Source organism: Octopus bimaculoides, chromosome 26, assembly GCF_046866305.1.
Source record: "Octopus bimaculoides isolate indiv1 chromosome 26, ASM4686630v1, whole genome shotgun sequence".
In the NCBI taxonomy this organism is placed as follows: domain Eukaryota; kingdom Metazoa; phylum Mollusca; class Cephalopoda; order Octopoda; family Octopodidae; genus Octopus; species Octopus bimaculoides.
The window spans coordinates 27,902,785-27,918,001 of NC_142953.1; the positions used below are offsets into that span (position 1 = coordinate 27,902,785).

The 15,217-nt window shown below is 37.4% G+C and overlaps 1 protein-coding gene across 1 annotated transcript in view; it reads right to left on the reverse strand.

The window, feature by feature from the left end:
• Positions 1-4,148: 4,148 nt before the first annotated feature.
• Positions 4,149-15,217, reverse strand: part of LOC106880585 (cytochrome P450 3A13) — a 35,147-nt gene continuing 24,078 nt past the window's right edge. Inside the window, exons 8-14 of the mRNA XM_089342905.1 lie at positions 13,619-13,752; positions 12,618-12,738; positions 10,909-11,066; positions 9,647-9,735; positions 8,743-8,880; positions 7,206-7,368; positions 4,149-4,400 (exon numbers count right to left, since the gene is read on the reverse strand). Of these exons, the coding sequence (XP_089199031.1) occupies positions 4,326-4,400; positions 7,206-7,368; positions 8,743-8,880; positions 9,647-9,735; positions 10,909-11,066; positions 12,618-12,738; positions 13,619-13,752 (878 nt within the window). The 3' untranslated portion in view covers positions 4,149-4,325. The remainder of the gene's footprint in view (positions 4,401-7,205; positions 7,369-8,742; positions 8,881-9,646; positions 9,736-10,908; positions 11,067-12,617; positions 12,739-13,618; positions 13,753-15,217) is intronic.

Consider the following 15,217-nt stretch of genomic DNA (forward strand, 5'->3'; position numbering starts at 1 on the left):
GAAGTAGGACAGTCTATAGTTGCTGAAGATATTCACGCCGCTAACTGGTCTGGTTGCGGGGCCACATGACAGGGTTTATGTAGGGTTTGTGGTCTTTGCGTAACCCGTATAGTGTTGGATGCTTGGAAATTGTGTCCCGTCCTTTTTATAGGTTGGGGTATGTTGCACCACATTCCCATATGTGCACTGAGGAGTTTTTCCACTCTTCCATGTTCCTGAAGTGCAACTTCTCTCATGCTACTGATGTGTTGTTGCATGGTCTGGACATAGTTCTGTGGGCTGTCTATTGGCAGTCTGCCAGACTTGTCCGTAGGGAGGCACACTAATTCCCTGTTCCTAATTCGCTGTTTCAGTTTTTGTAGACCTTTGTCAGTAGATGAACTGAGTATGTGGCCGAGTAGAACTCTGGATTAGGCCAACGGCTTTCTTAATGCTATCATACATTCATCAAATGTTACCTGTGTTAAATGACAGCTAGATGCCTTCACATAGTTGTAACCAGTAATCACTTGCATAGCGACTCGTTGTCTTCTGTGTTTTGTTCCTCGTTGATCTCAATGCTTACAATGTTGCCCTGGTGGATTGGTGTTTGTACTTCAACAGGACAACGAGCTTCTCCTCCACGGGCTCATTGAGCTCATTCATGCTTGCCTCAAACTAGTCCTGTGGTATTATCTGCCTCCTCCCAAAGACACTCAATGCTCTGCTATGGATGGTGTCCCTGAGAGAGTCCTATCTTTGCTGAATATTAACTTCTTGTAGGTTTGTAAGGTTGTAAGGAGGGTGTCTTCCGGTGACTTGAGGAATGCAGCCACCTTAGCTGTCTGCTGGGTTGCAGTAGCACTGATACGCTTCTTACCTAGGGGCTTGGAACAGTGCATCGTTTTTAGTTGGATTTTGAAGTTGCAGCAAGCCAGGAAGTGATCTGTGTCACAGTCAGCGCTCTGAAAGGATCTAGTTGGGAGCACATTTCTCAGGTGGTTGCATTTTGTAAGGATGAGCGAGGATGATACCCGTAAACCCAGTGTCGAACTTTGGCCCGGAAATAGGTGTTGGTGACACAATCCATGGAGCTTACAGAGCTCAAACAGCCGTCGCCGATTTTATTTCATGTTGCCGACCCCGAACCGTCCCATACATCCTATCTAGGAGTCGTAATCGGCCAAGTGGCAGTAGCTGTTCTCTATTACTCTATTAGGGATCGCCTGTAATTTCTCAGAGAGATTATCGTCTTGAGTGGAATAGTGGGACAGGGACCCTCTGAAGTGTGCAACCAGAGCGAGAGAATCCGCTCCAGATCAGTTCCATCAACTTCAGCAGTAAGTCCCGCCCAGCGAATCCGACACCATGTTCTCTGGGTTCATCTTACCTTTCCCTTGTCAGAAAAAGGTATACGCTCTTCCACGAAGGGTCCCTGAATCTGGGAGTCGTGTTTCCTGGAGTGCTTCAATGTTCACTCAAAGTCGTAGCAGTCCGTTGTTTATCACTGCTGTCTAGCGCGTGTCACTGATCTTTTGAAGATCCTGTGACATGTCATGGACCTCAATTTCAAACATCCAATTCTGAATGCTGGTTTCTCACATCGTTTGTTTGCTTGTCTGTTTATTATTTTTCTTGGTGCAGTGTTTACAGTCCACGTTTCAGGATATCAATATCTCTAAGCCCTACGCACCCAGTGGAGCAGGTGGGCTGTAATTGAACAGCACTTGGAGATTTAGCGGAAGGTAATCGTCCAATGAGGCACAATGGCCTTTCTCTCTGCTGAAAGCAGACCCTGGCGCCTTACTCTTACACCAATCATATACAAGCTTATAACCGGTAGACTGCTGCTTTCTACGTTTTGCCGCTGCAGTGTCCTATCCAAGGCGTAGGAATGGACAGGGTTTTATGGGAGATCGGCAGTTGCTCACGCAGCATGTCTCCCCTATTTACTGCCATCAGTGTTGTCCAACGGAAGGGCAGCGGCCAATATGACTTGGCACCAGTGGGCCTGTAGGAGGTGGATGTAGCATCAAACTGCCTTTGGGGCTCTGGCTCCGGATTTATCCTCGGGGTTTACTCCTGAAGCCTTTCCCTTAAGTTAGTATAGGCGCAAGGCAGCGGAGGATTAAAGTCAGAGTTTGCCTTCTATTAGATGGACTCCACTTCTAGGCTGGTGAGTTCCATCAACCCAGATCCATTGTTTCAAGGCGCCAGAAACCGCCTGCACCCCTTCTCTTACCAATAGGGATAGTTCCACCGTGCTTATATCTCAAACCAAACGAGGAGGCCAGGAGTTTGCACTTGGTTGCCAGTTTATTTGAGACGCATGTCACAAGGAGCATTTTTAGGCAGTGAAAGCTCATCCTCACTACCAGCCCTCAGCCTGGTGACCTTGCAACCACACACACACACATACACACACATATATATATACATGTATATATTCATATATATGTAAATGTATGTATGTATGTATGTATGTATGTGTACAAGGTGTGGTGAATAAACTGCCGTCTAAATTATGCAAACATGAAAATAACACTGACGTCTCATTATAACAGATATATTTACCAAAATTACATAAAAATATCTTGAAATTCTAAAGAGTAAATTTATTCAATAAAATCACCATTGGCTTCATCCACAGCCTCTAGACGACCTCAAAATCTCCTGCAACTCTTCTGGATGGTCTCCTTGTTTAAGTTGGCGAATGCTGCTGTAATCCTTGCTTTCAGATCATCGTTGGTGTGTTACAAGGAGTTTTGTTGGTCTCTTACTCAACTGTGCCCCACACATAATAATCAAGAGAGTTGCAGTCTGGAAAGTTAGATGGCCAGATAGGAGTGATGTGGATGCAGAAATTGTCTGACATACATCCATGATTGGGTTCTCCTGCTTGTGTGGCATAGTGCAGAGTGCTGTTGCCAGACAGGGTCTTCAAGTAGCTACCCTATTGACCAAGGGCAGCATTACCTCCTCCAGGCATTTGATGTAGGTCTCCGTGTTGAGTCTGAGGCTGATATGAAGATGAATGGAGGCGTAACATCGCCATCACTAGTGACCACTCCAAACACCAATGATGTTGCCTGGAAGTTCTATTTTTATCACTCTTGGTACATGTCCTCAGATTGACACCCAAACGCTCTGAAATGTTCATACTGGAGCTTCAGGCATGAATGCCAAGTAGTACAGCTTGTCGTTTCCAATTTCCAAATTTCTCAAAGACAGTGCCCAACTGACCCTACTAAACTGTGTAGAATTATTCATGAAGGCCTGAACCTGGACAAAGTTTGTTTCACAGGGTGCTCAATGATGAACAGATGAAAAGATGCATCGGTGACAACAGGGAGCTGATTGAAATTGTTACTGCCAGTCCAAGAGTACGAGAGTCTCTGATGACTTGTGATTAGAACTGTATCTACTGTTATGCTCCAGAGGCCAAGAGACAGAGTGCCCAATGGAAGCATCCTGGCTCCCCCAGAGACAAGAAGGCTGTTGGAAGTCCATGATGATCCCCATCTTTTCAATAGAAAGGGTATCATCTACATCTGTTGGGTTCTTCCTGGTTAGATGGTCAACAAAGAGTATTTTGTGGAGGTTTTGAGTGAGTTCAGGAAGAGATTTCATCTCAAAAGGCTAGAGCTCTTCTACTCCGGTCAATGTACCTGTCCACAACTCTATCCTGATGATGAACGACTTGACAAAGATGGGCATCAAAACTGTCTCACACCCTTCCTACAATCCAGACCTTGCTCTGTGTGGCCTTTGGTTGTTATCCAAGATGAAGGAAAACCTCAGGGTCAGCCATTTTAAGGACATTGAGGTCTTGGACATCTTCACTTTGAAGAATTTACATGAGACCTTCATGAAAGAGCTGGCGTGCATTGAAGTCATTATCTGCTACTTTGAAGGAGTTTTGTAATTCTTTGAAATGAATAAACGCCACCCTTGAAAAAGTCTTAAAACTTCAGGAATGCACCTCATATATGTACAAGTGTGTTTGTGTATGTATGTATGAATGTATGTATGTCTGCATGTGAGTATGTATGTATGTGTGTATGTAAACACCTTTGGAAACTCAACTGCAGGTACATCACTGCTTGATCAGGCAAATACAGAATTAGATTGTAAAGTTTGATAAATATTTAATCAGAAAAAGACGATGGTACAATGATAAATGAAAATTTATTTATTATAAATATCTGTATATACATATTATATTGACACAATAATTCATAAATACTTTCTATTTTACATTTGTTACATTTAACATTTCTGGATTCATTCACTGATTCAGAGATAACTTTACAGGTATGATTTGATTTCGATGTACTTTGAGCTATTCATCTTCGTTGAAATTTCACCCAAATCCCATTTTTAGCTGCCAATTTGAAAGTGTTATCCAGTACAAGAGGGTTCTGTAATAGAAAATTTGAATTAATGGTTTAAAGTTTTGGCACAATGCCAGCAAGTTCGAGGTGAGAGTGTAAGTCAATGACATCAACCCCACAAAGTGATCAACTGGTAGTTATTTCATCGACCCTGGAAGGATGAAAGGCAAAACCGACATTGGCGGAATTCGAACTAAGAACATAAATATGGATGAATTGCTACTAAGCTTATTTAAATGTATTCTGATGAAAGACATCACAAAAACTTACGTTACATAAAGTACTTGATACATGTAAAGGGTTATTACACACATTTGTAGAGGTATGGAAATTAAGGAATTGAATACCACACACACACACATCCACACATGTATATGTGAAGATAAAGGGGTGTGTCTGTTTCATTATATGCATGAGTCAACTCTTGATAAAATTTTTTGACAATGGTATATTTTACGAACTCTAAGCATGTTCTCAAAATATAACCAAGGAGACATACATACATATATACACACACACACACACACACACACACACACACACATATATATATATATATATATATATATGTATACACGCACACACACACATATGTATATACATACACATATATATTTACATGCATATATATATATATATATATATATATATATATATATATATATATATATATATATATATATATATATATATATATATATATATATATATATATATATGTATATTTATATATATATATATATATTGATATTATGTAAATAGAGGAATTTATCTATTTATATATATATATATATATATATATATATAAACAATAAATTAAAACGAGAGATTGAATTGACAATCCCAAAATTTATTTATATTATAATATAACATAATATACTATAAATATAATATAACATAAAAAATCAGTAAAAAACCCAAAAGAGCCAACAGACATTATTTGATTTATAAACAATTTAATCTACTCTTTTGGTTTTTTAATGATTTTTTATGTTATCTTATATTATATTCATATTATATTATGTTATATTATAATATAAATAAATTATTGGATTGTCAATTGAATCTCACTTTTTAATTTATTGTTTGTAATTTGCATTATACCCATATTTATGTAGTATTCAACTGATGTACCAGTGAATTTTATATACATACATATATATACATACATATATATACATACATACATACATATATATATATATATATATATATATATATATATATATATATGTATGTATATAATCATCAACATCCTCATTGTTTAATGTTCGCCTTCCATGCTAGCATGGGTTGGATGATTTGACTGAGGACTGGTGAACTAGATGGCTACACCAGGCTCCAAACTGATTTGGCAGAGTTTCTACTGCTGAATACCCTTCCTAACGCCAACCACTCCGAGAGTGTAGTGGGTGCTTTTACGTGCCACCAGCACGAGGGCCAGTCAGGCGGTACTGGCAACGGCCATGCTCAAAATGGTGTATTTTACATGCCATCTGCACAGGAGCCAATCCAGCGGCACTGGTAACGGCCTTGCTCGAATGTATTTTGAAGTGTCACCAACACAAGTGCCAGTAAGGCGATGCTGGTAACGATCACGCTCAAATGGTACTATTTACGTGCCACTGGCATGGAAGCCAGACAGCTGCTCTAGCAATGAACACGCTCAGATGGTGTTCTTAGCACTCCACTGGTACAGGTGCCATCCCGATTTTGATTTCACTTGCCCCCAACAGGTTTTCGCAAGCCGGGTTTAGTGTACAATGAAGAAAAGGTTGGCATGGGTGCCAGTCATCGAATTTAGTATGATTTCAATTTCACTTGCTTCAACAGGTCTTCACAAGCGGAGTTTAGTGTCCAGTGAGGGAAAGGTACGCATAAGTGGGCTGGCTACACCCTTGGCAGAGGCCTTGGATTATGGTCTCACGCACAGCATATTTCCAAAGGTCGCGGTCACTAGTCATTGCCTTGGTGAGGCCTAATGTTCGAAGGTCATGCTTCACCACCTCATCCCAGGTCTTCCTCTTCCACAGGTTCCCTCAACCGCTAGGGTGTGACACTTTTTTCACACAGCTATCCTCATCCATTCTCGCTACATGGCCATACCAGCGCAATCGTCCCTCTTGCACACCACAAATGATGCTTCTTATGTTCAGCTTTTCTCTCAAGGTACTTACACTCTGTCGAGTATGCACACTGACATTACACATCCATTGGAGCATACTGGCTTCACTCCTTGTGAGCTTGCGCATGTCCTCAGCAGTCACGGCCTATGTTTCACTGCCATGTAGCATTACTGTTCGTACACATGCGTCATACAGGCTGCCTTTTACTCTGAGTGAGAGGCCCTTTGTCACCAGCAGAGGTTTATTTACCCCCATTTACAGGGGTAAATGCACAACAGGGACAAATCTCACCTGAGAGATGTGGGCCTGTGTCCAAGACTAAGAGAAAACTACAGTTTTACAATATAAAGGAGCAGCCATCAGAAACACAGACCATCCCAAGTGGTGGTGTTCTATCACCATTGGAACCAAAAACTTTGAAGCCATCAGAAGAGAAAAGGAAGAAATAAAAAAATGACAGAAAGGTTCAACAAATTCAACTTCGTCTTCTATCAACATTACCATGCGGTTAATGCGATTGACTCTTCTATGCAAGAATCGGTCTAGAGTGTCATCAATGGCATCACGATATAAAGGAAGAGATCAGCAAAGAAGAAAATAAATTTTTGGGTACAAGATAAAGCCAATGATGACAATATAAAAATAAGTGAAAGAATATCCTCATCAAACTTTCCCAAATTGAACCAATCAAAAATAAAGGACTTACTTCTGTTTTCTCTGTAGGAAGAATTTTAAAATTCCGAATCATCTGAACAGCGGCTATCTTGAGCACCAGCTTGGCCAGTCTAATTCCAAGACACATTCTTGGTCCTGCACCAAATGGTAAGTAGGTAAATGGTACTTGCTTAAGTTTTGATTCTTTGCTAAACCTGTAAATAACAAATGTATATCTATGAGCAAACAACCCAGTTTATTTTCAATCTTACAAGGGGTTACCCAAAAGTAACTGGAAACATTCTCTATGGGACAAGCCCGCTGTAGTTCAGGCTTCTGCTGTTAGAAGCCACTTGTTGTTGTTTGGGAGAGGAAGGCGGTGAAGTCAAAGGTATTGATGGTGGTGGCATCAGGAGTCTGTGTATGGCAGTTGTGGTGGTACTGATGGTGGTGATGGTTGAAAACACTCAATAGAAGGAGTGAGAGAGAGAGAGAGAGAGAGAGTCTGCATGGTTTCTCACACAATGGAAAGAAAACTTTGAGAATCTTGTAAGAAACCATATGTTTATTTATAATGATATAGAATATGGAGACTTGTTCATCTTCAAGATTTATTTCCCCTTATTTTATAACTACAGCATATTTTTATGGTTGTTACAACCTACATACATTTCCACTGCATAAAATATGACCAGTTTCACATGCAACAAGGCATGATTTTCTGTGTAGCTTCTTGAGGGTCTGTCCATTTGGCTAGTTTCGAAGCGAATACAGTTAGTTATTTGTTAGTTAGGATTCAGGGGAAGGTAGGGGAAGGTTGTTTTTGAAACTGAAATCTAGTCTGTTTGTATGCTTGTGCAGTTGACCCATTTCCCACCCATTGCTGTCCAGAGTGAGGGTTCTATCTAACTAGGTCAAGGTTGATGTTACTGTTTTGGCATGCCTGCTTGTGTATTGTAGTAGTTGGGTACTTGACCACCTTATGTTCCCTTATATCCCTCCAAACTCACACACTACACACTCATATATATATCTATATATATATATATATATATATTCTTTATTTGTGAACTAAGGCTACTATTGGTTTCATGCTAAGAAAAGTAGGAAAATCCTTTAGTATCTTAACAATTTTTCAAGCTAATTATTTCCACCACTGCAGTGTTGAGCACTCATTTTCATCATTCAACATTTACATATATATATACATATATATATCATTTATATATATATACATGTATTTAGGTATAAACATATGTATACACACACACACACACACACACACACACACACAAAAACACGCATACAAACATTTATATCAAAGAACATAGGGCGATTCCTTCAATATTTTCAGAGGTCACCTGAGAGAATTGGCTTGATTAAAAGGAAATAAGGTCCAGGTATGTTTATTAAAGCAAGCAATAGATTAAACCTAATAACACCTAAGACTAAGAACAGTAATGGTAACTCTGAGAGGCTTCCACCTATGCAATTTCCATCTAATGCATCATTCACACAATATGTGTTTGACAACTTAAGCATACAGCCATATTTGGCCTTATGAAAGAAACAGTAATTTAGAATGTTACCTTTCTGGAATAAATTTTTCTGGTTCTGGCCAGTATTTTGGATTGTAATGAAGAGCATCCACAGCAATTCTTAGGGTCAATTTTTCAGGAATTCCTACACCTTTTATTGTGCATGCTTTATTGCACTGACGATCCAACCTGAAACAGCAGTTTATAAATATAGAGTAAATGAACAAAATATAACCAAAATTCTCAATTCTATTTGACACACAAACACACACATTGTATGCGCTTATACAAAAATGTATATATACAAATGAAATGGAACCTCATTCATTTCCTCTGAAGAAAACGCTGTGGCTCTGGTGCATGGAACTATCAAACTCCATGTTATTTATATATACCTACAATATTGCATTTACTTGCATAAAATGTATTATTATAACACTTAGTCGTTGATCATTCAAAACAGCTGTAAAGATATTACTTAATTACACAATGTATATTGCATACACAACTTTTCATATAAATACAGTCATTATGCCTGGTATTGTTTGGCTGTCTCTGTAGGTATATGTGCGTGCATGAGCATCAATGTATGTATAATGGATACATATGTGTGTGTGTATGCTGAGAGAGAGAGAGAGAGGGAGAGAAAATGAGGTTGATATCTCACAACACCTTTCAGCAAACAAAATGGAGAACCTTGTGTCGAAATGGTATAAGAAACTTGTTGCAACCAGCATTAGCAGATCTCGGGATGCAAAGCAAAGGAGAAAAGCAGTTGCAAATATGCCTCTTACAGTGACCCATAATCCTAATACTTGTAGCATCTGTGGGCTTCTTTGCAAATCGTTGGTAGGACACAAATGTCACATTCAACATAAGCATTGCGATTGACAAAGAAAAACTCAGTTATATGCGAAGTGTATACATCATAAAAGAAATGGCAGCATTCACCTACCCAGTTCCAAGTGGGTACATCCTTAATGACTCATCCATGCACATGTCAAGGTAAGTTAATTTTGTAACATTGTCGTAATCAGGAAGATCCTAGGACACAAAAAAAAAAATTGTTTTAATTATAACAACAATGTAAGTATTTTCCATCACTCCAGTTTATTCAGATGAAAACAAATATAAAAAGAGTACAGCACATATCCTCTATGTGCCACTAGGTCAAAGAGTGGGAAAGTTCAAAGGATGTCTACGTCTGCTAGTAACTACATAGTCACATTAGACAATTAGTGAAAGCATCTTTTAGCTTTTATTAGGGCACTGCCTTGAAGAATTTTTAGTCAAATGAATTGACCCCAATGCTAATTTCTTTTTAAGTTTGGTACTATGGTTACTTTTGCTGAACTACTAAGTTATGGGGACATAAACAAAGTAACACCAGATGTCAAGTGGTGGTGAGGCACAAACACACACACACTTTTATACAACAGGCTTCCTTCAGTTTGTATTTACCAAATCCACTCATAAGTCTTTGGTTGGCTCAAGACCATAGAAAAAGACACTTGCCTAAGGTGCCACATGATGGAACTGAACCTGGAACCATGTGGTTGAAAAATAAACTTCTTACTCCACAGCCACACATTACCAAGACATACTCGTTTGCAGGTGACAGCTGACTCTTTAATAATCTGTATATCTATATACCTCAGTTTAAAATATCAGTGCTTAGTTGTTATTTGTTTCAGTTAGTGGACTGTGGTCATTCTGGGGCAGCACCTTGAATGGTTTAGTTGAACAAATTGGCCCCAATATTAATCATTTAAGTCTGGTACTTATTCTATCGGTGTCTTTTGCTGAACTGGGGGTGTAAACAAACCAACACCAGTTGTCAGGTGAATGGTCACAATTACTAACAGAAGGATAGACACATGCACATACACATATAAAAGGGGCTTCTATGCAGTTTCTATCTGGCAAATTCACTCAAGCAGCTTTGGTTGGCCCAGGGCTACAAAAGTAGAAGATACACGCCCAAAGTAGGACTCAACACAGTGACTGAGTGAGCTTGTTAACCACATAACCATGCCTACACTTAAATGCGAAATTCATTCACAATTTTTCCACACACAACTGCCTCATTAATTTAATCAAATATTATTACTGAAATGAATAAAAAATAAAATTCATAGGACTGTATATTCTATTAGAAATATAGTCACAAATGAATGAAATAAGAAAGGATTTTTAAGATTGCTGTAATATATTTACCTCTCCCAGAACATCTATTATCTCTTCATATATTTTTTGTTGTGGTTCAGGGTTGATTGCCATTAAATGTGTGAAGAAAGTGAGACTAGAAGTAGTGGTTTCATAACCAGCCAAGAAAAATATCACACACTGGGCCAAGATTTCGTCGTCAGTAATTCCTATGAAAAAGTAATTAAAATATTAAAATTGAATGTGTAATGTTCTGAAATGAGTTGTAGTTTTAGTAATTATTATGATAGTAGCATTCTGAATTATTAAACACAGGCTAAAGTATTTAAAATATGTACAAAAAAGTATATAAACTTCATCTTTATAGTCTATAAGAATGTATAATATTCTATACGATCCTCTTTACAGTTATAAGAGTGTATAAGATTGTATATAAACATCTTTGCAATGTATTTCATTCAAGGCTATATTTAGCCACAGTAGATCCTGTAGCTTATGCTATACATGGATCTAAATTATACACATATTCATACATGCATGCATGCACACACACAGACACACAGACACAGACACACACACACACACACACACACACACACACACACACACACAAACAAACACACGCACACACACAATGGACCTCCCCACAGTTTCTGGAGCTATAGTAGGAGGCCCTTGTCCAAGGGACAACACTGAGACTGAACCTGAAACCACATGGTTGCTGTATACAAATTCATTTGCTTTAGTTGCATATGCATGAGCTGATATTTAGGCTTTGAAAATCTTTATTTCCCAAAGTTCAAATTAATACTTCCAGCATCAGAAAACTGCACCAGTAGGTAGGCATGAAAACAAAATATACACAGGTTTTGTATTAAATATGTATATATATATATATATATATATATATATATACATTGAAAGTATATATATAGATTTATATATTTATTATAATATAAATATACATTATATAATACATACATATATATATATATATATATATATATATATGTATGTATATACACACACACACACATCTGTGTGTGTGTGCATATAGATCTTTATATGCATGTATGTATGTACCCCTTTATAACTGTGTGTGTTCATGTTTATTGATGCATAGGCATTTTAAAATGAAAACACAGACCACAAACCCATGCTAAATATAAACTACTAGCTGGTCCTGTGCCATCAGAAATGATAGCTAATTGTAGTATTTTATGTGTAAGTCAGGTACGAAACTAAGTTTTTAGTTTCATAATTCTTTCATTACCAAATCTTTTGTGAAAAATCTATCCACAACTAACTTCCCTTGACTGCTTTTTTTCCTTCAAAAGAACTTTGAAGTTTTCCTTCCTTCTTGTACGACTTAAGGTCACATGAAGCTGGTCATGACTAAATACGAGAACTGGCAAGTAAATACCAAATACACAGAGCTGAAACGCAGTTTGATTTTTCTTTTCAGTGTTGAATGTTCACCATCCCACTTCCACTGCACACACACACAAACATTTACATACTGCCCTTTTACATTCACACGCATATCCTCAGACAGAGTTGAAATGCTGTTTGATTTTTGTTTTCCCCATAGAATTTCCATCACCCTTTCCTTTCTTATTCATCTATCACCCCTTCCTTTATCATTCACATGTTGTTGGAGAAAAGCACAAGTGTATTATTATAGTAGATACTCTATTATAAAGATGGTATTGTTTCTGAGTCACTGTATGTGCCTGACAGAAATCACAGAACACACTTACCCCTGCCAGTTCTGCTGTCAGTTACATTTTCCAGATGATGTTCCTTCTTTTCTTCTGGGTTCCTGTTCTCCCGCTCTTTCAACTGAGCCTTTATCATAAGATTTAAAACGTTTTTTGGTATCTACAAAACATGTTAAAAATATTAATTAATATTTCTTATAAATATAAGAATGAAATTGATGCACATATCAACATTATCTAATGTCCGTTTTTCATGTTGACATGGGTATAACTATGCATAATTTTATCAATTCTCAAATTACGATGAAAGTAAACAAAGTTGGCTTTTCAGAAGTGTTGAGATCTATTGAAAGATACAGAAATAATTGTCAAATGCAGAATAATGATTTCGCTACAATTTGCTCCAGTCGACACACCACATCTAACTTGTGTATTGAAGCAACATCTGATACACTAAAGTACACAGTATGTTACCATTAAAGTTGGGTTCCAATATTCACACTATATTAAACTCCTGTGGAGGCGCAATGGCCCAGTGGTTAGGGCAGTGGACTCGCGGTCATAGGATCGTGGTTTCGATTCCCAGACTGGGCGTTGTGAGTGTTTATTGAGCGAAAACACCTAAAGCTCCACGAGGCTCCGGCAGGGGATGGTGGCGAACCCTGCTGTACTTTTTCACCACAACTTTCTCTCACTCTTACTTTCTGTTTCTGTTGTGCCTGTAATTCAAAGGGTCAGCCTTGTCACACTCTGTGTCACGCTGAATATCCCCGAGAACTACGTTAAGGGTATACGTATCTGTGGAGTCCTCAGCCACTTGCTCGTTAATTTCACGAGCAGGCTGTTCCGTTGATCAGATCAACTGGAACCCTCGTCGTCGTAAGCGATGGAGTGCCAACAAAATTAAACTCCTATAACCTGGAAGATATCTAGCTACTTTTTCTAGCAAGCGAAATGACTTGTGTAGGGACCATCATGCACGCTCCATGCTTGAAAGACACAGGCAAAACAAAAACTCAGAATGAAAATACGAAGCTTACGTCATCATTTATTTCACTTTCCTTTCGTTCTTCAATCAGTTTTTTGCAAAACTTTCTGAAATATATTTGGTTTCCAAGAATAAATGTTGATAATCCAGACTTTTCTATGAGTTTTGATGCAGATGGTAAAAGCACTGGAAAAAAAAAATGAATAAATATTTTTTTTTTTTTTCAAATATAATTAGTGCTGTAATAAATATCATGTTTTAGCTGTTGTTAGGCTATACACAAAAAAAAAATAAAATAAAATAAACGGAGAACAAGAATGTGTTTCTGAAGAATTTATTTAGTTTCATTTGGTTGAGCACATATGAGTGAGAGCAATTGATCTTTTCAGAAGTTTTTGCCTAACCAGGAGTGCCCTTCACTAGACCAGCTCCCTAGCTAGCTCACAGTGAAGTTCCTATCTACAGTTTGTCTGTTATAATTCCTTGGACACTGCCCTACAATGTAAAATAAATCAAGGTCTTATATTCAGGAGGGACGCTCTAAGCAGTTTGGTTGAAGTGTTCTAAAAGCAACCCAATCAGAAGCATAGGGTGGTTGTTGTACCAGGTGGGCTGCCATGCCCGATGCCACCAAGTTTCAAGCAGGGGTATAAAGAAAGTTTTCCATTAAGATTTGTGATTAAATTAATGAATAAGATTAATATTTATAATGAAGTTGCCATTTTTGATGGGTATGCAGCACAAATCTAGCACAGCTGGAATATATGCCCCTGAATTTAATGTATTCCCTCACAACTCAAATAACACTATATTGTCTTAAAATGTAGAGGTGGAAATCGGATACATTGGATAATCTCGTTTCTGGATAGCTTCACACCAACAAACAGATGCAATTGCCAGAGGATGAGTAAATTTCAACATAAATACAAACATTCGGTCTTGATAAATGACTGAACAACAATACACATACACACAGGCACAAATACAAATATATATATATATATATATACATGTATATATACATGTATATATCCAAGGTACATACATATGAGCAAATACACACATATATACATACATACTCGGTCATAATGTCTTACGTTTAAGATGATTCCCATGCATTTCCCTGAGGAGAAGTTTACATTTTTAACATCGCCGATTCCTATGGATCGCATAAATTGTAATTCTTCGAAACATATGTCGGAATAAAGTATGCAGTTATAACATGCGTTTTCTCCATTCCTTAAATTTTTAAATACATACATACATACATATATATATATATATATATATATATATATATATATATATATATATATATATATATATATATATATATATATATATATATATATATATACATATATATATATACATATATATATATATATATATATATATATATATACATATATATATATATATATATATATATATATATATATATGTATGTATTTATATAGATACACACACACCACACACACACAGAGGTAAATATACATATATATAGATATAGATATATGTGGATCCCTTTCTCTCCCTCTCTTACTCCAGAAACAACCATTGAGTGAAACAAGTAAAGAAATAGAAGCATATGTATTTCATGGGAAAATTCTTCAATACATTACAATATATTACAATCACATTGTGAAAG